The following is a 26011-nucleotide window of genomic DNA, read 5'->3' as shown; positions in this document are numbered from 1 at the left end:
GTCGGGTGTTCATCGGGACTAACCGATGTGGTTTCCCCTTATCAGTGGTGCAGAACGGAGGGCCTGATGATTAGAGCTGTCAAGTTGTTCGGATGGGACGACAAACCGAGGTCCCGTGTATACATTGGCATGCACGTAAAAGATCCTTATAGGCAGTTGGAATTCTATATAAGAGTACAGGCCATAATGCCACTGCCCGGGTAACATTCCCTCATAGCACACTATATGGTGTATGCCGTCTTCATTCGCCCAGATCGGTTGAAATCTGGGCCACAGCAATCAATTCAGTCTTATATTATATATATATATATACTAGCAGGATACCCGGTTTCGCTCGGGGGTCATAACTCCGAAACCGGAAGTGGTAGACTAACGCCACCTGCCTATGTTACTCCCCGGTCCGAGCTACCTCTATACCCCAAATTTCAGACTCGGGGCAGACCTAGTGTAGCCGCCAACCCCGAACAGACAGACAGACAGACAGACAAACGACAGTCACAAATATTAGTATATAGAAGATAGATCATGATGACATTAGGGTGACCCACCATAAATAAATATCTCCATATATCTCGACAATTTCGCCACAATATTTATATATATGCCAAGCCTCAAATCAGTTTCACACAATTATAGTCACTAAATAAACGATCATGTTGTACTTAATAAGCTATGACCATTAATCATCTATAAATAATAGACTGAAAACTGGTTCCATGTGTCGTCCATAACATCCAGACACTTTTGAGTAAAAGATAGGTTACGTGCCCTTGTTTTGAAATTAGTCTCGCTTAACCAGTCTATCGACCATTCTAGGGCTGATTGACAGGTCGGGATAATCAAGACTACTTTTTTACGAAACATAACAGAAAGCTAGAACAAGAAATTGAATTTAGAAATGAGCACGTTAGCTAGCTCAACAATTGTTTTAAGAAGCTTGTAAAAGTAAAATGAAACTACTGCTAGTATCATGTTCCTGTCTAACCCGAGTGTTTCTGAGATATTATTTGTACTAAACCAAAAGATGCCGCTCTTAACGGTACAGTTAATGATAAAGCGATTTAAAAAATGAAACGAACGTAATTTCTAAATCTGCTGTAATAACCAAGAAGCTTAATTTCACTGCTATTCAAAATCGTCAACAATAATTTTTTTACGGCTGTAATAGTTGATAGATTTGTAGAGAATTGCACGTGCCATGGCTATTTATAGTATCATACTGTCAGAAAGTTGGCTTCGACACGGCGAATGTGCACGCTTCAGTGGTAGTCTCGAACTATCAGCGGTGGACTGTATTTCTGTAGGTGCGTGGGCCACCCTACATTATGACATAAGACTGAATTGAAATCTAGGCCACAGCAATTTCTTTTACACAAGGTTATATATATGACGATCATACATCAACATTAACAATATACAAAAGGCTATATAGATACGCAAATAAATTGACTGGGTGATAAGCTTCGTAAGGATCGTCAATTTCTAGGAAATCAAGGGTAGTGGGAAAATATATAGTTCTCGGAAATCTATTGCCAGTTTGTTCATGTTGTGCATGGTTGGATTTGACAAAGAATGTGTATTTGCTATAAATCTGTATTATTAACCGGCTTTAATAAAAACAGTTTAGGTACAAAATTTACCGTGAACGAGGTAAAATGGAAGACAGAATGCTACCTTATAAAATGGTGGATTTTGTTCATTCAGAGGCTTCATCGTACTGGACGATGTTGTGGATTTACTTGGAAGCTATAACGGCAGCCCCCGGGCATGTTAGTAAGTACCAAATTTACATACAAGTCCATCAGCTTTAGGTGCACTTTTGTCTGAGATAAGGGCGGGCAGGTCCGCCCAATTTCTTGATCCACGGGGCACCAGATTCTTGTCTCGGATCACTGGAAACGGCATTTCCGGGCTTCTGGTTTTCGAAATTTTATGGGGAAGGCCACTCGGACGCCCCGCTTTGCGCTTCACTCTTTCGGCGCCCCCCCCCCCCCCTTCCATAATCTCTAGATTCGCCCATGGAGATAAAATAACAATAACAATAGCATTGCACTGCAATTGTTCAAATAGATCAGCACAGTTTTATTTAATTTATACGAGATCAGGTTTAAAAACAAACTCGGATTCTACTTCTTATAAACTTTAATTTATTTAATTTATACGAGATCAGGTTTAAAAACAAACTCGGATTCTACTTCTTATAAACTTACTTTTTAATATTGTTTATTACTAATGTGCATTCTAACCTTACTTTTCCATGTTCCCATTATACCCACACTGTCGTTTATAGGAAATATTTTATTCCACAATATCTATTAATTATTTATACCACCGATCGATGTTTATCACAATACATTATGTGGTTTATAAGTAGCTATGCCAACGGTAATTTTTAAAAAGACAACAATCCACATAAAAAAAATACTGCTCAAGTGCAAGTTTGGAAAATGTCTTGTGTCTTGGGGACGTGCGGTTTTTTGGCCTATCTGTAACTTAGCGTGAGACAAAATAACAATGAGAGCTCGAAATAACTTCATTATCACGTGATAATTATGTACTATCTCTTAGTTAGAAAACCGCGCAAGAATACAAATGGACACAGATCACTAAAGATTTCCCCATTGACTCCAATGTTAATTCTCGTATCTTAGACCGGCTCTAACGTTTTCCCATGGAAAATGGAAAAGGGAGAGGAAGACTAAAAATAGCTTTGGCCCTTGTTTCGTAGGACGGCGTAGGAATATTTGGTGATCTGTCCATATATATTGCAACTGCAGCTCGCCGATTTTTCATTGATGTTAATAGTATAAATGTGAGAAAGTAAGGCTTGTTATATTATGAATATTGTGGTATAGTTGTGTATATATTTGGATATATTTATTTATGGTTTGGCACCTTAACTTTTGTGCTTTGGCATAGCTAGAAGAAGGCATTATTTATAATTCTATTCAGCAATGTGTTTTTGAAGATTTTCCGGTGTCAGTCTTTGAATAAATGCAAACGAGGTCAGTTTCGGAAAATTGCAACGCTTGGACAAGGTGTCGAGATTGGGGTACAATCACAAATTGGCGAGTATTGTTACTTTACCGTATATGTACAAATTTGTTTCAAAATATATAATTTTTTGTCTATATTTTTAATTTAAAAGTTTATAATTATGATGACATTTTTTTTTTTTTTTTTTTGGGGGGGGGGGGGGCTATCTGAAAAGTGTAATATTTTCACCTATATAATGCATGCATAGCTGGCGTGCATATTCTGGTCATGAATTCTTGAGCTAAGTTAGCTCGGAAATGTAACACATGAAAATGGTACAGCAGTGTACCTTACATCTCCAAGTATTACCAAAACACTCTGACAGACATTTCTGGTGACAATGAGTAATGTAATTGCCAGACCACAGCAAGGCTGGATTAGCTGAAGTCTGTACCACCTAAAACTGCTTGGAAGTTGTTCAGCACCACAGGAATCATAAATGATCACTACAAGACAGTTTGTGCGGTGGGTGCCCTGCCAGACACCCAGAAAATAATGACACACTCCCACACTGGACTAGATTAGCTGAAGTCCGTACCACATAAACCGCTTTTGTGTTTTGTTCAGCACCCCAGAGATTATAATGCCCATTGAGTAAATAATTTATGCACAAATATTTGTAAACTAATTTTCCAGGTCCCATAATCATAGACGATACCATTCATCGGCAATAAAAGTAGTGGTTCAACTCAGTGACCACTGACATACCACTCATGGGTGTTTAAAATGTTATACAATCAACATTGATTAGGAAGAACCCATATGGGGTCTGGAAAATTAGTTAACAAACATTTGTACATAATTATTTACTCATACAAAAATACACAATGATTTGTAAATATACGAAACCTGCACAGAGGAACCCAAGACAATACCCCAAATTCTCAATATGGCTGACCCCAGCTGATAAAGCCTAATATTTTGGAGGTGGAGGAAAGGCCTGGCCGTCGAGTCTGGGAGATTCCCACCACACACACTGCCTAACAATGGGCATTATGATCCCTAGGGTGCAGAACAATTTCCAAGCAGTCTTGGGTGGTACGGACTTCAGATAATCTAGTCTAGTTGCGGGCCGTGACATTTGAGCGTGTCTGTCAGAGGTACCCCATCGCAGAAACTGTCTGGCAGTGGTCATTCATGATTTCTGTGGTGGTGCTGAACAACTTCCAACCAGTTTTAGGTGGTACAGACTTCAGCTAATCTAGCCTAGTTGTGGGGCGTGGCATTTTGGTCGTGTCTGTCAGGGGTAATTCATGATCCCTGTAGTGGTGCTGAACAACTTCAGATGGTACGGTGCAATTTTAGGTGGTACGGACTTAGGCTAATCTAGTCTAGTTGCGGGGCGTGGCAAATCTAGCCTAGTTGGGACTTGGTATACTTGGCGTGTCTGCCAGGGGTAACCCACTACACAAACTGTCTTGCATTGGTCATTCTTGATTCATGTGGTGGTGCTGAACAACTTCCAAGCATTTTCATGTGGTACACTTTTGTGCTAAACTAGCTCAAGAATTGATGTTCAGAATCACAGCCCTCACAGCCACACCCACCACCAGATACCGGACAGACATATATTCAGATGATACCAGTTTTGCATGCATTGATACCATATTAGTTAAAATTGGTACACGTTTCAGCTAGGTTGCTGCCCCCGCCCCCCATCGCAATGTATGAAACTAATTTGTGTCTTTATTTCCAGCAAATGTCAAGAGAAAGGAGCACACACATTTTTGAAGGTTGCATGGTTTATGAATGGCAAAGATTAGCAACCTTTGCCAATTGGTCCTTTTACAACCATGGTAGACCTATAACATTAGCTGAGTTTGGCTTCTACTACACGGGAAATCGGGATATAGTGAGATGCTATAGTTGTGGTGTTGAAAAGGGGCAGTGGTCAGTTAAATCCAACCCAATGCTAGAGCACAGGCAGCTGAATCCTTGGTGCCTACATCTTAATGGTGAAGATATGAGAAATGTGCCTGTGTATAGTGCTACGCAGAACCAAAGTGCATTTCCAATATACAGACAGCGAAATCCATCACCACTCCTTCATGACCAATGTACATCAGACGTATTTTATCCAGGAGGGATGCAGTTGCACCCCACAGCAGAAAACTTACACGTAACAGAAAACAGACAACCTACACCGGACAACCACGTCTTCCGCCCAGAATTCATGGATGCAAGACAATGTACCTCATCAATGTATCCCATAGCAGAAAACTTACACGTAACAGAAAACAGACAAGCTACACTGGACAGCCACGTCTTCCGCCCGGAATTCATGGATGCAAGACAATGTACCTTATCAATATATCCCACAGCAGAAAACTTACACGTAACAGAAAACAGACAACCTACACCGGCCAACCACGTCTACCACCCGGAATTCATGGATGCAAGACAATGTACCTCATCAAGAAGAGTCTGGAATTGCAGGGATGAATATAATATACGTAGCGGAGGTACTAATTTATAATAGACTATTTTGTAGCAGACCTTACTCAGCACCCCCAGATAAACATTATTGGAATTGTTGTTTTTATTAAGTCCCTTAAATTTCATTACCTTTATTAAGAGAGGCAGTACAGTTTTAATCAAAACTTTACCTCCATGCTGGATTGACCATTTGAAAACCAAGCTAAATACGTTTGCTTCAGGTGGAATTTATTTTAAACTTTTGATTTTAATTATAAATTTTTTTTCTGTGTGATGTTTAAATAGACATATACACATATAGTTAATTCTATTCATTTCGATCGTATTAGCGGGTACAAATTATTTTTGGGACCCTAATTCCTATAATCCCCCTTGGTGGAAGCGAACGGTAATCCCTGCAAACGAATGAACAAACCCCTCTACCGGAATAAACAATATTACTGTTGTTATAAAATATATTCTTCTTTTTTATAATTACAGATGATAGACGAAATACACACCGTGATCAGAATTCAGTCGTTGAAGAATGTAAGCTAGTCAACATTTGTCTCTTTTTGTTTATATCATAACTGCTTCGCATAATCAACAATTTAAAAAGATTTGAATATAAAATGAAAGACTTTTTCCAAATTTTTACTCGATAATTTAAACAAAATAACTTTTAGACACAGGATCTTTACAAAGTTGAAAAAAAATCTGGTGGAAATCAAATACTAGCCAGAATTCATATTATTCTTCAAACTCAACAGCTCTTGGGGCTTTCAGATGGAAAGAGACAATTTGTAAATGTTCACCATGTATAATATTGTTGTTCTCTTTTTCTCTCTAAATTCTAGATGATGAAGGCAGAGTTGTATCAAACAGGAGGAATTATGTAATGTGTTGTATCTGCAAAGATAGGCCACCAGAGGTTCAATTTTTACCATGTAGTCATCTCATATGTTGTGGCGTATGCGCGGAAACTGTACGATTATGTCCGAATTGTAGAAGTGTTATCCGAGAAACTATCCCTGTTGTTGACGTCTAAAAAAGGTTCACTCCCATTTCGACTACAAATTTTATTACCCTCAAAATCCTGACCCCCAACTAATCAGCAATGAACTGCTCCGCCGATTAAAAGATGTAATTAAGGTAATGATGATTGCTAAAAAAAAGCTTATTCATGATATATTATAGCTTGTTTTCTTTAACATCAAAGAAAAAATATCAACTTGGAGTACATTTTTGTTTTGAATATTTGTAATATCTGGAGATTACATTGAGTTTAATACTTGCTTATCTATATAAGATGAATTGTTTCAAATTTTGTACATTTATTCTTCAAGTTCACTATCATTCAGTGATTTCAACTGGACAAATTATATAAGTAAATATTGTTGATAATAATATATATGACCTTTATGTAAAACAGATATAGAAGATATTTTGTATATTTGAATAAATATATTTACAAGAAAAAAAACGCGTGCGTGTTAAATCATAAGGTCTGTCATTAAGTAAAGTAGCGTGGTTTCGATTTCTCGCTTGAACGTGACAAGGAGTAGGGTCGCCTGTCAAACTTTCTTGGTTTTCTCCGGGTCCTTCGGTTTCCTACCATTGTTAAAGACCCCTACGTGCAAGCGAATTATTGAAATAAAATTTACACATGTTAGTCCCGAAATGACGTAGTTTGTGTGGGAGCCACCGTGGCTAAGTCACCGGTTTGCAAGGCCGGAGGTCGCGGGTTCGATCCCGGTGTTTGCCGAGGAAGTTCGTCGGGATTTTCCGGCCTGGTTTCCGCTTGTCAGTGGTGCAGATCTTATCTTTCGGATGGGATGAAAAACCGAGTCCCGTGTACACATTGGCGTGCACGTAAAAGATCCTTTGGCAGTTGGATTTCGATATAAGAGTAGCCCGTAGCGCCGCTGTCTTGGCACAATTTCCCTCATAGCACACTATGGCGTATGCTCAGTCAGAGCTGAACAGTAGGACGTTAAATCCCGTGTCATTTCATTCAGTTTCTTGGTTTGTATCAAGTGGACGTTAAACCCCATCCCATTTTAGAAATAATCATATGAAAAGTGTAACAGTTTCTGAAAGTACAATTTCTGGAGATCTTAAAACTGTCATCGGTTAAGCCATTATACATGAATAATAGTTCACTACATGTAAGCAACTACAGGCCTGGGCGTCCTTAACATTGACTCCAAATTGTAGAGAAATCAATGCAGATCGAAACATATGTTAAGAAGAGTAATTTGGTCTATACCATCGATCAGAATGGTGATATGATACCCGACCGGCACATATTTAATTATTTATTAGACTGCGCCAGCGCCAAGGAACACAATTTAAAATAAATTTTACAGGTATGATGCTTTTAGAATTACTAAGCGTTTTTACTCAGGCGTCAGCTCAATGATTTGGTTCCAATCATAGCTATCCGACAAGAAACACATTTAAAATGTGAGTAACACACTTTTCGATCCGTTAGTGTAACCAGCCGTGTCCCCCAGGGTAGTATTCTATGACCTTTGGTGTTCCTTTGTTCTGTTAATGACATGATTATAAACATTCCTGCTAAATTTTTGCGTTTGTATTTGAGTAAATCACCAGTTTAGTTCTTGGTTGTTGTATGAAGACAGTTACGAAAATAATCACGCCCACCCCCAGTCCGTTATTATGCATAGACTCGGAAAAAAGCGTTAAAAATTACTGACTAGAAAAAGACACCACTTCAGTAATATGTGATAAGTATTGTGAAAAAATGCTATATGATTTTTGAGATTTGCTCATGAATTGACACAACCCCAAAAAAGTCTAAATAGTAAAAGGCACAACTTCGACATGCAACTGAAAGAACAGACGGAATAAAGGGGCAATCAGACAAAGTGGGCGTGGTGGCTATATTTTCCCATATATTTTTAATTGCAGCTAATAAAATTCTAACAATATTTCGTAATGAAGGGGGATAACTCTTCAGGCGTCCCTGTTTCAAATGTCGGAATATAAAAATATTTATACTCACATTTATTTTGCTCGGGTTAAATGATCCCATTATCAAATTTACAAATCTAAATCTAGCCAATAATATTATACTCAAAACTTTAGACGCAAGGTATTTTTAAAAGTCAAAGTGCTGGCCTATTCGGGGGCAAGGTACTTGGATTGTCCATTTAAATTCGTGAAAGCCACAACATAATTTAAACGACTATAGTAATTTAAAACTTTATGCTTTTAACGATTGTACATCTCAGCAATGAAGTGTCAAGTTTGTTTTACAAATCTGACATACCAGAGTGCGTCTGAAATATGGCGGACTATTGTCTGTGGCGTTCATTCATCACCATACAAACCCAAATCTAAAATAAAATGTTTAGTTTCTTGAATCTACTGGTTTCAGCATAGACGATAAAAGGGAATCAAAGTTGATACCGTAAATACACCGGACCAGCTTAATGAGTAGGTTCAGTACTTTTTATACTTACATTCTGTTAATATTTTTTGGTCTTTTTATTATTGAATTAACTAAGACATGGCATTAAGTGTGGGGTTCTGGAACATCAATGGCTTCTTGTCGAAGATCAAAAATGACAAAACCCACATTGATCTATTTCAAATGATAAACAACTTAGACATAGTGTGTTTTGTAGAAACTTGGACCAACTTTAAACAAACTGGGGCCTGTTTCACGAAATTTTAACTAGGATAAAATCCAAATTTTAGTAAATTGATTGGATAATATTAGATTGATTTTAGTGCTGAGCCAATCAAAATTGAAGTATGTACTAAAATTTGGATTTTATCTTAAATTAAGATTTCGAGAAACAGGGCCCCGATGTTGGAGTTTTCGATGGTGTTTTCAAAGGATATTCAGGACTAACATTTAGGTAAACGGTATGGGCAGCGGCAACATTTTCAGTAGAGAGTGTGCTATTTTGTTAACACTTATTTTAAGAACACAATTCAAATACTAGACCAAAAAGATGGGGACATTATTTGGATTGAAGTATCAAAAGATATTTTAAATTTACAAAAGGGTCTTTTCATATACCAACGGTGTACATTCCTCCCTATAATTGCAAAATATGGCTGAGCAAAAGGTACAACCTATTTCATATTCTTGAGCAAGATATCTCAAAATACCAAGCTCTTGGTGATAACCTTCTTGGTGGGATGGGGTGGGGGATATCAGTGTGTTTTCTGACAATACTTCATCCAACATCAATTTACCATACCCAAACATAATTAACGAAATCTCCAACGTCAACTTTCTCAAAATTAGAAATAAAAATGGCAAAAAGATAATAATCTGTGGGAGAAATCTGATCAATTTATGCAATGGCACTAACACATGTATTTTAAATGGTAGGTGCGTAGGGGATTTTCTCAGAGCATATACTTGCATAAACTACAAGGGATGTAGTGCGGTCGAATATATTTTAAAAGCTCAATACCACTCTTGTTGTAACTGAATAATATGTCCCAATCTTTATTCTGGTCAACAAATTGTACTATTTTACAATATTCCAAGACATAAATTTCATCTTAACACACCTAATTTAAAAAATTGGTAAAATTCAACTAAATGATTTGAAAAGCCTGACGTAAAGCTTTTCAAATGTGACTTGACTGGATTTAAAAATATTTTTGAACCCTTTGGACAAGTAAAATAGGATTTAATGGATAATTTACACAACAGGTAGGACACCAACACATCTAGTACTTAGAATAAGGCTATTTTTTTATTTTCTGGAGCTGTCAAGCCAGCAAGAGTGTTATTGTCCCTTTAACTGGCGTATCAAAAACCTCGACCAAATTTCACGTATGCGAATATCGACATTGACATCATGTAAAATTAAAACTAATAGTATCCGTCCAACCGAGGTTAACCCTTAAGTGAATAAACATATTTCTCCTAAAAACCACGATGATGTAATAGGGGCAAAAGCTTGTTGGGAAGTTTCTTTGGCAGGGAAACTCGGATGAAGCCTTCTTGACTGGACTACATAAACCAAACTCTTTTACATATAGACCATTAACCAATTCATGATGGTCGATCTAAAACCAAATCAAAATAGTGTACAGCTATGCTATAAGGTCTGTGTTGAATTGGTTTAGCCATAAAGAAACGACGAAAGAAAAATAAATGGTTTGACCATGATTGCAAACGATTAAAACATGATATGCTGACTGCACAAATTAAACTAAACGATAACCCAACTGAAAATCTATACTGAACAAGAGAATTACCAATTGAAAGCCGTCAACAATTTCCAGACAGAATATTAGATGTTCAATAGAAGTAAGCTTAATGATCTCCTTATGGACGAACCATAAACTTCGAACCTTCGGGTAAGAGGTTGTTAATAATAAAAAGTTCAAAATGGCGATGTCTACCCTACGATTTAGTATTCACCAGGTGGCCATTGGAAGGCGTAGATAGATATCTTAAGATACCGCCCAAGGATCGCCCCTGCAATCAATGCAATACAAACAAAACGGAATCCGAACATTTTTTACTGGAATGCCAAAAAATATGAAGTTAAGAAAACAATATATATATCCGACCCTTGACGATACTGGTCTAAACTTTTCATTTGAAAATTTATTCGACTCACTGAGTATTATAGCCACAAGTGTCGCAACCTTTGTTTATTTCTCTTTCTGCGGAGAGATGACAGATATGTAATTTGCTTGATATTTTATTATTATTTTATGAATGCAAGTATGTTATTTTGTATTTTCAAACAATATATACCCTGTATAAGGGTTCCACTTTTCTGGTTATGTGATTGCTCTGAATTTGTGAGCACCCATAACTTTTGTAATTGTATACTTTGTATATTGTATGCACGTTTTGTTTTGCATTTTCAAATAATATGTACCCTGTACGTGGGTTCTATGCTGTCTGGTTATGTGAGTACTCTGAATTTGTTTTATTTAGAATTTAAACGTCAAATACATACATAATATCCATACTTTGTCACATTTTTTTAAGTATGTGAGAAAGCGAGAATACATGTATTGATTGAATTAAAATCCCTATGTCGGATAGCTGTGTGGGTTCATTAAGAGATGGTATAACTCTATTACTGACAAATGTAGTAAATATTACATATAGACTGTCTAATATAACAACATGCAATACCAGACATAAATCTCGTAAAATTTCAATAATACTTACTTGGTTTCTTATAAAGAGTTTATGTCACATGCTTGTGAGGAAATTTATATAGCAGTGTGACACATAAGATGTGTCTCATTTACATTATTGTTGTGTTGTTTGTGTTGGTAGAAACAAAGAGTTTTTGTGTCTAGATAGTTTCTCGGGATGGTACATAGTTGTTCTGCAATAAACAATCGAATATCACGTGACCAGTGCAATAAAGCGTCTGCTATACAAGATATTACTACAGAATACTGGCTCACACAACAATTATATCATTTTATACAAATCGTTTGGCGACTGTTGTAGTCGTGTGACCAGGAACCAAAACCCACAACCGACATGTTCCAGGATGCGCTAATAAGGATGAGCTAAGCTCAGTTATTGTATTTCAGGGGTAACGTCTGTGTTTTGAACAGTAATTAGTAGTATGGAACAAAATATATGTCCATTACTTTGTAATGCACACAAATGATTCCTTGAATTTGAAACTTTGTAATGCACACAAATGATTCCTTGAATTTGAAAATTTAAATAAAATATACACACGACTGTCTAATAATCAATTCATGTCGAACCACCAAAGTTTAGACGCAGTAACTTTTATTTATTGTTTCCGTGGCAACTTGGTCAATCACAAAAATGTTTCAAAACTGAATTGTGGGGATAACTTCGGGCTCATGATTGTCAGGATTAGGGGTGTTAACTCAGCTAGTAATTTTATAAGCTTGATTGTTGTAGCTAACTGAATATTCACTTAAGGATTTCAATAAATGTGCATACCGTGTACAAATAATTTGTTGTCTGGAGCAATAGTCCACATCCCTTAATTGTATTTCAAATTATTTCAATAAATGTGCATACCGTGTACAAATATTTTGTTGTCTGGAGCAATAACCCACATCCCTTAATTGTATTTCAAATTACAACCTGCAATGGCAATCAGTCAGTCAGTGCGTTCAATACAGGGCTGCCAACAACCAGTATCGTAGCGCAATTTGTGATACACATGTTGTCCGTTGCTAATCAAAAATTAAAATCTAACGTTTTTGATTCGCAGTAACTTCGAATCATTAACATGCCTGTCATTTTGGATTTTGACACGAAGATTTATCCATATTTCTCAACAATGTCAACGTATATAAAATATCAAATAAATTTTATAAACAAAACTGAATTCTCCGTGTGACATTTTCTTCTTGAATTACCCAGACTCTATGAATTGGGACTATTAAACCTGAAATAGGGAATCAAGTAGTACCGCTCACGTTGCGAGACATGTCAATTTCGAGTAATTATATCAGTATTCAATTTGAAAAAAAAATTCAGTGTATCCCCCACGTATTGTAAATAAAATATAAAAAAATAAATACGTGTAAACGTATTATAAAAATGAGAAATCAAAGTAAGAATTCCCGTAAAATATTATTGTTTATATCGCGTGCGTCTAGTTAATCGAGATTATTCGTAAAATACCGTGTGCGTCCGATTGAACAAAAATAGTAACACACGATAAAAAGCAGACGAAATTGTTTTCTAACGAAGAAATAAGAATTAAAATGAGTGGGACTTCGGAAGCCACTGCCAAGAATTGGCTTCAGACATAAGGCCTAACCAAAAGTCTACATTCAGAAATGTTCACAGCTACCCGTAGCAGTGCTAAAATTCGAAAAAATCTTAAGAATAAAATCTAATCATTTGTTATAAATTAAAATTGAATTAATCTTGTTATTTAGGTGTTTTATGTTGAAACTGAAAAACTGCTAATCAATTTTTAAATTTGCTAATCAAATTTGCCAAAATTGAACTTTTTGATTAGCAGTGCTGCTAATCATCTGTGAATAATTACCGACAGCCCTGGTTCAATACGGCTAGCTAATCAAATACTCAGAGCAATCTGTTTAAAATGAAAATTAAGGCCAAGAGCAATAACTCTGTCATACAAACGACCAGGATTTCGATAGACTTGTCGTAATAGCTAAAGCTAAATTTACAACGAATTCTTGTTTAAATAGCTAAAGCTAAATTCACAACAAATCCTTGTTGCATTGACACAAATATATAATGTACGTTAATGTACCAACTGTTTATATGGACATTTATTACTGCTAAATTGTCATTTCAATTCGGTTTAAATGAGGTTCATTTTATTTGCACTGAACTGATTTTGGAGGATTTTTAAATTCAAAATGTAAGAATTTCAAAATTATATTTAGAAGCTATAACAGCATTAAAGCATATAAATCGACAATGTTATAGAGGTTACTCCATGGTATACGAGGTCGCTGTACTATGAACGATATGCAAATGTTGATTAACAAACAGTTCATTTAGTTTCGAACGTAATCTAACCGAAAATTATAATAGAAAATTTGCCAACTTTGGACATTTACATGATCAAACATAGTCTCTTTCAGAGAGTATATCAAAGAAAGCATGAGAAATAATTATTTGAATTCGGTTTGTATTGGCAATACCGATTTTTGTTAGAATATGTCTCCATTTAAATGTAGCTTTACTGAACGGTGACACAATAATACTCATTGAAATAGTCTATAATATCATAGCTTAACACTGTGCAACCTGCTTAGAATGAATTGCCCAATGATAATAAACTGTACTAAGAATAGTCCGTTATAACACAAGAAGGAAGTATAAATTTACTCGAATCACATATACCCGTTCTAGTTATTGTATGTCATTTGAGTAAGATATTATTAAAAGTAGGATGCACAAAGTTAAATTGTTACGGTGTTGTGATTCAGTTGAAAAACATATATCAATTTAAACCGAGGTGCTGCTAAATTCATATTAAAAGTAGTTAAACTGATTACAGATTAAGGATTAATCAGTATGATTTTAAAATTTATGTACTTCGGTTTTGTGGCTTGTACATTGGTAGTTTTACTTCCTGGGGTAAGTATGTCTCAAACATATATTTGGAGGGCTCCAAATAACACCTGGTGAAAATAAATCGTCATAGGAGGAGATAATGGGGACAGGGTGTGAACGGGGCGTGGTTCACACTGACCACCTGGTTAGGTACACTAAGGAATAAGGTACTTTCCGACCCCGATGTTGCGTTTTACTACATTTTATTTTTATTAACCCTTTTCCTAGATTTTTACCTAAATGTTCGACCTACATTTACATCACAATTTGATATGAAACGTGCAACAAAATTTTATGATCGCAGTACAACAATTGTTCAAGGTTAGTCAAGTAAAGAGTTATGCAGTTTTTTTAGGGGGAGACTACCCGATACCTATAATAATGTGAGCAAATAAATAGGTATGTAAGAAGTATGTTATTACATTTATATTTCTGTGCTTATAAATTTAACATGTTTACTTGGAGTTTAATCATTGGTGGAATAATTTCTAGACTATTACTGACTGGAAATATAAAATACGCTCGTATGTCGTGTATGAGTGACAAGGTAGTAATATGCTTTGTCAACTTCTCGCGTCGTGCTGGTCTGAACACAACTAGTTTATAAAATATAGGTTATCATTCGAAACTTACACCGTGTGTCTACAATTAGGCCCACTTACAAACAAAACTTGAAAACGTACGCGAATCTAGCCGAGAACACAAAGTATACTACATGTATTTACTCCGGTTCCATTTTAATATCTAATTAATTAAATTGAAATTGTTAATTTTCTCTTTGTGTGTCTTAAAGATATAACACGGACTATAAAACAACACGACAAAATTGTATAATTTTATTATGGCAGTCATTTGGGACAGAGATCTATTCTCAAAGTAGGTAGTTCTCTGTGTGCAGAATGAGTTATTGTATACTTTAGCTTCACATTCAAACGAACCGTTCCAGGTATGTGAGTGACTATAACTGGTGAATTAGCGATACAAGTTTCTCGTAAACTTTTACCGTAGTCTTGTGCAATTATTCGAATACATTTTCGAAGAAATATAAATGTCATTTTTCTTGTGGAGTTGGCTATACGTCCCTCCATTTCACGCTGTGTAAATGTTTCGGTAGTTGACAAATGGGTTGCGTGTCTTAAGTGGTCTAAATTAAGTCTGTACTTTAGATCTTAAGGTCTGTCATTAATATAAGTTCCATGGTTTCGGTCCGACGGGTGTACATGGCATACTATACGGTAGAGTGGTTAAGTTCGTGGGTTTCTCGGTATTCTCCGACTCCTCCCTACTGTTAAAGGGACAATAACACTCTTGCTGGTTTGAAATGAAATGAAATGAAATGGGGTTTAACGTCCTACTGTTCTGCTCCTAACCTGGGCTAATGAAGACGGGCATACGCCATACAGTGTGCTATGAGGGAAATTTTGCCCGGACAGCGGCACTACGGCCTACTCTTATATCGAATTCCAACTGCCAAGGGATCTTTTACGTGCACGCCAATGTGTACACGGGACCTCGGTTTTTCGTCCCATACGAACGACTAGACAGCTTTCCTTGTCAGCCCCTCCGTCCTGCATCACTGACAAGGGAGAACCACGCCGGAAAATCTGGATGAACTTTCTCGGCCAATGCAGGGATCGAACACCCGACCTCCAGGCTAGCGAGCTACTGTCTGAGTCTTGGTAAATTTTAAACGGATTTCTTCGATTATGAACAAACTACTTAACTTTGGTTATAATAAACTTACCTGTGTGTTTGTAATCAACTCCCATTCGATAAAATCCATTGCACAACTAATTATCACAACGATGAAAACAAGTTCTCTCTTGAAAAATTGAAATATCACAAACTTTTCCCAGAGAAAAATACCAATATGGAAGATGGTTACGTCACTCTGCGGAAGATATCATTTCGTATTAGGGGTGACAGCATAGGTCGAAATTCAAGTACAATTACGACAAGAATCCATGACCACTCGGACCAAAGACCACTCGGTTAAAGACCAGTCGGACCAACTGATAGACCACTCAGCCCAAACAAATAGACTACTCGGACCATACAAAAAGACTATTCGGACCCAACAGAAAGTCGACTCGGACCAATAATAAAGTGTTGTTTTAATAAATTGATAATTGCGTTTGTTTTAATATGATTACTCGAACCAATAATAAAGTGTTATTTTAATAAATTGATAATTGTGTTTATTTTAATATGACTACTCGAACCAATAATAAAGTGTTATTTGAATAAATTGCTAATTGTGTGTGTTTTAATATGACTACTCGAACTAATAATAACGTGTTGTTTGAATAAATTGATAATTGTATTCCAAATCGCAAAATATCGAGAACCACACTTGTAGTCACGTTTAAAAAGGGGCATATAAACGTCCGGTCTTCGTATTATTATGTGCTGTTTATATTAACGCATCAAGGGCGGATAACTTGAAAACGTGTCTCCCCCCCACCCCCCACCCCCCCCACCCCCATATATAGTAACCCAGGGGTTAGTGGGGTAGAACGGAATGAAACCACTGGGGATACCGCGAATGTGGAAAAAGTAAAATTAGGCTATCAGACAAGAACAGTATACCCGTATATGTAGAAACTGTCAAAAGTCTGGACATACCGAGTCTCATTGCAAGAGTAAAGAAAAATTAGATTGATATTTTTTTTTGGCACCATTATTAATTAATTTTAAAACTAATCGTTGATTTATTTTCCGTACACAAAATTGAACCAAACAACTTTAAATATACGAATTCCGTATAAGAATTATTTGCTTCTTTGTATTGTGATTTAATAATAAATAAATAGCATATTACCTAGCCTTATAATATAATTTAATTGGTCCGACTGGTCTTGTTTTGGTCCGACTGGTCTTAGTCCGAGTAGTCTTTGGTCCGAGTGGTCTGGATACCTACGACAATTGGCATTGAGTTTGAGCGTTCGCACACATAACTACCCGCATTCCTGTATTTAGTTACCGTCTTTTACATTCTAGTAAAATCTCTGCAAATTTTATAGCTTTACTTTTTGAAATATTTTGTTCTAATTATTTGATTAGCCACTCGGATGGGATTATTTACTTTTGAACACGCATGCCGCACAAACACAACTATACATTCGATTTACGGGCTTTATCACACTTCGGTCAAAACTGTCGAATCGAGAATTAATGTTCCGCTTTTTACGGGGTCATACGGGCTTAGTAGCATTATATACCCACCCGGGCACCCAATAGACACGCTGAGGGCTGCCGCAACACGCTTAAAGGTGTTACTGAAGCGGTTATTATTCGATCGAAAGAATGCGTATAAAATTAAAAATACACTCAGAGAGGTAAGCTTCATGATCCTGTTGTGTAAATTATCCATTACATCTTATTTTACTTGTCCAGAGGGTTCGAAAATATTTTTAAATCGAAGTTTCATTTGAAAAGGTTTACGTTAGACGTTTCAAACCATTATGTTGAATTTTTCAAAATTTTTAAATAAGGTGTGTTAAGATGAAATTTGTATCATCAATTAATTGAAATATTCTAAAATAGTACAATTTGTTGACCAGAATAAAGATTGTGACATTGGATTCAGTTACAAAAAGAGTGGTATTGAGCCTTTAAAGACCACAACTCTCAAGCCAATTATACCATATGAACATTTTTAAAACATTATAATATTTTGTTTCAGTAGCTTTAGTAATTAAACTGGATTACACAGATCACAATTCCATGTAATACAATGACAGTTTATTACCGACAAGGTTTCTCTCTTGTCTTTATCAATCGATGAAAAAATATAACACGACAATGTATACATGTAAAGGTTAAAGCTGCCCAACCAGAGACATTTTGAGAGTGATCAAGGTTGATTATGGCAATACTAATACAGAGCGTGTGAAGAAAAATGATCGAAGGGGGCGGGGCGGGGGTGTTCCGGCGTGACTGACCGCAGAGCCATGAGGCGGGTACGGGGGGGGGGGATCTCCCGAGAAAATTGTGAAAGTTTGAAGTCGATTTTCTGACATCTAAGGCCATTTCTGAAGGACATTTACTCTTTCAAATGAATAGGCCCTCTCCTAGGCCCCCTCTCCATGAGCAGGGGAGGGGGTTTTATACCTCTGCCCCCCCCCCCGCCAACTGAACACGCGCCTGTAATAACAGCAGCCGATATCACACTTGACTATCACTATTGTATTCCACAAAACTGTGACTTGTGTATTATACTATTTTGATTGGACAAGAAAACTAGCATGCCACGTCATGCTTATGTGAGTAATTTATACTTCCGTTTTGGGTTTAACTATTGCTGTGTATCGTACTTTACACATACTGTACAAGTATAATAACAGTTTATTCGTCCACATTATAAAGAGTACACGTCTTTTAGAAAGAAACATAAAATGAATGAACAGAATTTAGTTTAACGCCCTACTCTTCTGTTCCAACAGGGATGAGAGAGAGAGAGAGAGAGAGAGAGAGAAATGGGGTTTAACGTCCACTCGACACAAACTAGGTCATTTCGGGACTGACATATGGTTTAATTTTATTTCAATAATTCGCTTGCGCGTAGGGGTCTTTAGCAGTGGGAGGAAACCGGAGGAAACCACGAGGCTGGACAGGCGGCCCTACTCCTTGTCACGTACAACCGGGGATTCGAAACCGCGCCAGTTGACTCAATGACAGGTCTTATGATACAGCACGCACGTGCTAACCATTCGGCCATCCACCCCCCCCCCCCCCCAACAGGGATGAAGAAGAAGAAGAGAATACGCCATGAATTTTGCCCGGGAAGCAATGGAAAATCAACTTTCATAGATTATGTTACGTGCATGCCAATGAGTAAACGGCACCTATGTTTTGTTGTCCAATCGGAAGGACTAGAAATTCGTCTTGCAGTTACAAGGTCTTCCGGCTTACACTTACTCTATTGACAAGGGGAAACCACACCGGAACGGAAAGAAACACAAACATGGATTTTAATGAACCTTTAATACAGGATATGTATTTCATTTGATCCTGTATATGTTTGTTGTATTATGAAAGTCGAATCTCTAATAGGAAAACCAGCCTCAATTTGTTCAGTTCAGTTTAGTATTTAAAAAAGAATGATGAATTCAAAATTTGTCAACATTAAATATCCACATCACGCGATGCAAAAACCGAATAATAATAATAATCTATTCATAAAACGCTAAATATCCAACAAACGAATTGCTCAAAAAAGTCAGCGCCAACTGAAATATTCGTTAAATCTTCTGATGGCCCCCTTTTAAATCCGATTGAATTCGGTCCTGTAGATCACCTACTGTTGATTTTTCGATTTTGTTTTCTTAATTAAATATTAGATAAACAGCTGGGGTACGTTTTGGTGTAAATTACATGTTCGAAAAAATACAGGTGACGATCAGCTACTTTGACGTTACAATAATATAAAACAATTGAAGTTACGTGTGATCATGTCGTGTGTGCGATATCACAGTCGGTGGATGCTGACGTTAAACTTTACAAACGAACGAAAACAATGTGACCATGTTACGGGAAGCAGAATATATTATAGTATTAATCCTTGAATTGTAAACACAACAACTTTACCTAGGAATATGATCCTTCCTCTGCTTTAACCCTATATTATCGGATTCGCCTTGTTTTAAAACGTAATTTGTAATAAATGTTGATTCGAATACTTGGCCTTTCGTCGAGGTAAAATACGTAAATTTTTAACTGTAGAGGCCACTAAGTCACTTGTTAATTCTCTGGTCACTTCTCGATAAGATAACTTTAATTCACTTTTAGTTGGTTTACAAAAAGTACAGAATACTGCAGCTAAGAAATGCGACCACATAACGCCTATTTTATATAATTTACACTGGTTACCTATTAAATATCGAATTGATTTTAAGATTTTATTACTTACTTTTAAATGTTTAAATAATTTAGCTCCTGTTTACCTCTCAGATCTTATAGAACTTTATACACCTGGCCAAACATTACGTACATCAGATACCTTTAAAGTCCAACAGCTCGACTCGTCTCTTATGGTCAAGCGCTCGTTTAGTTATCAAGTACCTGTTTAATGGAATAATCTACCATTTAGTTTAGATGTTGTACATCTCTATATTCTTTTAAAAAAACAACTTAAAACACATTTATTTAATCAGGCTTTTAACTGACTCTGTACACAATCGTTATCATATCCATAATCTTGTTGTTTATTTATGATTACATTGTCACTTTGCAAAGTGCCCTTGAACATGTTATATGAAAGGGCGCACTATAAATATTTTGTAATAATATTAATAATAATAATATTATGGGGCCCGTCTAAACTAACCGTGTCCGGGTCGGACTCAAACTCTCTGGTCATGGAAATGAAAATATAAGACCGTTTACCAGGATGTTGGTATATATTAATATGTTGCATAAAGGTCTTGGATAGTATTACGTGGTAGGGCTTAGTTATATACTACAAAACATTAAAACTATAGTCCGTATCACAGGTTGAAATAGGCCTAGATAACAGTAAAATGTTTGAACAGTAATATTTTGTTTGAAATCGAGAAGTAGATACTTCCTGGTTTGTATCAGTCTTAAGATATTCTATTCATGTTTAACAGGGTAGACGATATGTTGATTGTGTTATATATATAGCCCAGGACATATTAAAATAAAAACCTCTTCATACGTACACTATCATACAGAAGTTTGAATTCTTTCGGGTATTATTGTTGCTATCAAAGTGTACATACAGTTACGTACAATAGACCTGTATAGTTAATTGTCGAATTTACGTGTAGGCGGAACAAGCCCCGCCAGGTTCGGTGTGGGTCATACCTATATAGTAACTTATGGAGCACTTTATTTAGTGTTCTTAATTCTTAGTTCTCAATTCATAGTCCTTAATTCTTATTTCTTCATCTGTTCTCGTATTTCGACATTTGTATTTGAAAATTAACATTAGTCGTATCAGATTTACAAATTGTATTTTTGTTTAAATTAGATTTGTAAAACAAATTTTGATTTTAAGATACAAATGTTAATTTAATTATACCAATGTCAAAATATGACAACAAATGAAGAAATACGAATTAAGGACTATGAATATTAGAACTAAGAATTAATAACTATGAATATTAAGAATTAAGAACTATGACTATTAAAAAAAAACTAAGAATTATGAACACTGCACGAATAAAGAACTGTTTAGTCTTCGATAATGACACGCTCTCGTCCAGTACTTTGAAGATCTAATGGCTTACTCTCTCGTATCTTATCCATTACCATATGAATCTATATAGCCATATTTCTTGCTTTGCCTTTATTTAATTTACAACAACTAAGAGATTTCAATCACTTTACAAAAAGAAACTTATTCATAAGTAATGTCTTCTGTTGTCTTTCATTCTATTTCATTTCGCTTTGTTTCGTTCTAGTTTAATTCAGTTTGTTTCTTTTATTATATTGTGGACTAACAGATCGTGGCCTATCTTTATTTAAATGATTGGGTTTAGCAGTGGGAGGAAACCGTAAGACACTTGCATATTTAATTAGTCTGCCAGAGGGGATGGTGATAGAAAATTGAAAGTCAAAAGCTGATGCCGATGAAAGTAGAATCTGGGCGATTTAAAGTTGGAAAAGTTGAAGTTTTTAAACGTTAAATGCATAAAGTTAAATGTTTCCACCACGATAATATCGCTTTTATAAGGATTTCCTCCTTTACCTTGGATTTTCTACTTTTAATTATACCTCACAATTTGAACCTGATACCTATCAATACTATGATGATATAATTTTAACATATTGTTAGGTATGGTGTGATGATATACTATGATGATATTTTTTTTAACATATTGTTAGGTATGGTGTGATGAAGGTGATCAATGTATGGAAAACGAGTTGGCAAATTGTACAAGTTCTGCTGAAAACCAGACAGAATATGCATGTATTAACAACACCTGTATCCTCAGTAAGTATACAGAAAAACACGATCTAAGGTTTAAATAAAAGAGCTGACCGTCCTTCTATAAATGTGAATAAATGTTAAAGAGCCAATCTTTATTATATTTCGGAGAATAAAACTGCTTAATTTTGTTTTAAAAACCCTTAAAATCCCCTACCTTAAGCGGTGGACACACTAGCCGAATGATTCTGCCGAATCAATCGACGCCGATATTCGCCTAGTGTGTCCACAGTCATTTGGCATGTTTAATATCGGCCGAATTATACTCGCCTATTGTGTCCGCTTCGCCCAAGCATTCGCCCAATTGTAGAATTCATTAGCCAATCACCACTTATGTCGAGAAGTCACGTGATTACTTGAACACATGGTCGCTGCCATGTTTAATCTTGTGACGTAAAAGGTGATGTAATCGACTGGTGAATCAGACGAAGGATTCCCCTGGTGTGTCTACTCATTCGGCTGCAATTCGGCGCCGATCGATTCGGCTAATGTGGCCACCGCTTAAGGGCCGGGTAACTAACTTAATATACGTGATACTTTTTTAAACAACTTAAACCCGTCAGTCTTCATCTGGAAATGGGGACCGGTGTCCGAAACTGCATTATACCTTGTCTCGATAAAACCAGTCTTTTACTTTATAAACATAACGTGTAGGTTTAACTTACCTTTCGCTATCAAGTACAGCACGTGGGTCATACACCGTTTAGTCCTCTAAAGGAACTGCAATAGATTATCAGGCCACCCAACGAAAAAAATTGACTCGAATTCTTAAAAAGGTCCGAATAAGCGGTTTTGACGTTCACCTCCTAACCACTCAATATTTTGAGCTGAAATTTTGTGACAAAGTGTTAAAATCGGGATGGTCCCTTTAAAATAATAATGTTCAAGCCAGAAAAAAAGACCTACAGAAGTAGATTTAGCTCTTTCATAATGCATTTTTAAACAAGCTAAACTTCTAATTCATTATTATCAATTTCAATAACGCAGAGGCGGATTAAGCGGCCGATGCACGTTCAATTTTTTCGTCAATTAATTGATATTGACGAAGAAATTGAAAGCGTATGGCGGCAAATTAATTGAAACAATTTAATTAAATCAATGATTTGACGGATCAAAGTTCCTTTGATATTTATTGACGGCTCGAAGTTTTCGATCAGAATGAAAATTGACGCTAAAACATTGATCGTCTGTGGGCAAGGTCAATTTCGCCCAATTAATTGATATCATATCTATATAAATTAATTGCCATCAATTAATTGACGAAAAAAATGAACGTGTATGGGCCGCTTTACCCTATTGACAGTGCAGACAGTTGCCTACGACTCAATCAACAAATCGTCCCAAAACAGACTTTTCTTCTGTTCGTAATCGACAGTGCATTACGAGGGAAGGTACATGCGATCGTGCTCCCAGTGAGCTTTTCATTGATCGATCGATCAGCATGACAGACTGATAACTGGATAATATGGGCAAGCGACTTTCGCTTTCGTTTTCAAAACATTTTGTCGATTTTCTCCTCGAAAATTGTCTTTCTTTCATTACGTACAAGGGTTGCATGATGTGCTCACATTATAGCAGTAGCCTGTCAATGACAGGGAGGCTGGATGACCGAATGGTTGTATCATAAGGTCTGTCACTGAGTCAACTGGCATAGTTTCGATTTTCCGGTTGTACGTGACAAGGAGTAGGGTCGCCAGTCCATCCTCGTGGGTTTTCTCCGGGTCCTCCGGTTTCCTCCTATTGCTAAAGATCACTATGCGCAAGCGAATTGTTGAAATAAAATTGAACCATATGTTAGTCCCGAAATGACCTAGTTTGTGTCGAGTGGACGTACCCCCCTCTCCCCCTCTCTCTCTCTCTCTCTCATTGACGGTTTATAAATAACTTCCGTAGCATTATCAATAATGTAACAAGGGCGATAATTCAGATAAGAAAACGGTAATAATGTTAAAATTATCAATTTAGGAACAAATAGATATTATTCAATTATATCATTGCGTTTTGTCGAAAATACCGACATTATATTTATTGTTATTTATATATATATATATCCAAGTCCATAATATAATAAGTGCAGCTGCTATGCTGGAATTTTTGTTTATTTAATACTACATGTAAGTCAGAAGTATATATTTCATTTTAATACTTTTTAAATACTTATCATTGATAGGTGTTATGTTATCAATGTATCGGAAGGTATAGTCAGTTTAGATTTTGAAAGAGGAATTCATATGTTAAGGTTGTTGTTAATAATTTGGAATGTAGATTTAAGAAAAATGGGGGTAGTTTTGTTTCAAATAAATTGTGTAAATTATCTGATGTACATCTGTATTATATTAGGTCGTTAGGTAATTTTTTTCAAACAATTGATTTAGATGTTAATGACTGTCTATCAGAGATTGTGTCTTTCAGAAGTTATTTAAAACATGTTGATTAACCGATAGACAGCATTGATGATGTGTTGAATCTTGCCCTAAAAGAAAAATCAAATTTTGTTAATGTACATAAAGAAACTAGCAGATTATTGTGTATACCGGTTGCAATCGTTTTGTTAAAACATATAGGAGAAACTATTTAAAACCTACTACATGTACATTGTCAATGTAATGTCCATCACATTAACGAAAAATCAACAAGATCTTCATAAGTTATTTCTGAATTGGGCTAATGTGAAGCTAAAGTGGATTTTGTAAATTGTATATGATTGTTTAAGAATATATGAAAAATAAAATGTTTTACATAATTTATTATTATTATTATTACAATGTTTTGTTTTTTTATCATTAAAAATATCATCAATTATTTATATAAAAATTATGATCCATTTTGGCGAAAAAAAATTGAAAGCCAATGTGATCCCTGTTCATGTTTATATAAATCTGCATTTGCCATGAATGGGACGGGATCGGTTCCCATTAGTAGCTAATAGTTTGCTGTATTACTTGATCCTCAACAAATATGGAGTTGAAATGAAATGAAATGGAGTTTAACGTCCTACTATTCTGCTCCTACTATGTTGAAACGTACATAATAACTTTTGTGTCGGCCTTTTCAAGTTTGACCATGTTTTTTTTCCCAATGTGTTCTTATTTATTTTAGAAAATGGGTACAACGAAACTTGTAATTTGCCCACTCAACCTTGTTTGGCACCACTGGTATGTTCAGAGGGGCGATGTGGTTGTAACACCACCGAATACTACTCTAATTCCAGTAAAGGGTGCGAAAAAAGTGAGTTTTAATCTGGGACGGGATCGGTTCCCATTAGTAGCTAATAGTTTGCTGTATTACTTGATCCTCAACAAATATGGAGTTGAAATGAAATGAAATGGAGTTTAACGTCCTACTATTCTGCTCCGACTGGCCATACGCCATGCAGTGTGCTATGAGAAAAAATTTGGCCGGACAGCGGCGCTAAGGCCTACTCTTATATCGAATTCCAACTGCCGAGGGATCTTTTACGCACACGCCAATGTGTACAAGGGACCAGGGGTTATCGACTAGACAGCTGTCCTTGTCGGGCACTCCACCCTGCACCACTGACAAGG

General features: G+C 36.1%; 3 protein-coding genes across 7 annotated transcripts in view; 2 read left to right on the top strand and 1 right to left on the bottom strand.

Moving 5' to 3' along the window:
- Positions 1 to 6883, top strand: part of LOC126810903 (baculoviral IAP repeat-containing protein 2) — a 41791-nt gene extending 34908 nt beyond the window's left edge. Inside the window, exons 1-4 of one of the 5 annotated variants that reach the window (XM_050536262.2) lie at positions 1352 to 1769; positions 4733 to 5498; positions 5953 to 6000; positions 6309 to 6883. In XM_050536262.2, coding sequence (XP_050392219.1) covers positions 1656 to 1769; positions 4733 to 5498; positions 5953 to 6000; positions 6309 to 6499 — 1119 coding nt within the window. In that variant the 5' untranslated portion in view covers positions 1352 to 1655 and the 3' untranslated portion in view covers positions 6500 to 6883. Of the gene's footprint in view, positions 1 to 1351; positions 1774 to 1793; positions 2821 to 3200; positions 5499 to 5952; positions 6001 to 6308 lie in introns of those variants that run through there. The other 4 variants (XM_050536264.2, XM_056098734.1, XM_050536265.2 and 1 more) reach the window with 4 other exon arrangements.
- Positions 1 to 26011, bottom strand: part of LOC126810897 (baculoviral IAP repeat-containing protein 2) — a 109379-nt gene that overhangs the window by 29662 nt on the left and 53706 nt on the right. The window lies entirely within an intron of this gene.
- Positions 14304 to 26011, top strand: part of LOC126810891 (receptor-type tyrosine-protein phosphatase H) — a 32828-nt gene continuing 21120 nt past the window's right edge. Inside the window, exons 1-3 of the mRNA XM_050536220.2 lie at positions 14304 to 14536; positions 22364 to 22472; positions 25566 to 25694. Of these exons, the coding sequence (XP_050392177.1) occupies positions 14474 to 14536; positions 22364 to 22472; positions 25566 to 25694 (301 nt within the window). The 5' untranslated portion in view covers positions 14304 to 14473. The remainder of the gene's footprint in view (positions 14537 to 22363; positions 22473 to 25565; positions 25695 to 26011) is intronic.

The sequence above is a fragment of the Patella vulgata genome, chromosome 2 (genome assembly GCF_932274485.2).
Source record: "Patella vulgata chromosome 2, xgPatVulg1.2, whole genome shotgun sequence".
Lineage (NCBI taxonomy): Eukaryota > Metazoa > Mollusca > Gastropoda > Patellidae > Patella > Patella vulgata.
This window is presented reverse-complemented; position numbering and strand designations above follow the sequence as displayed.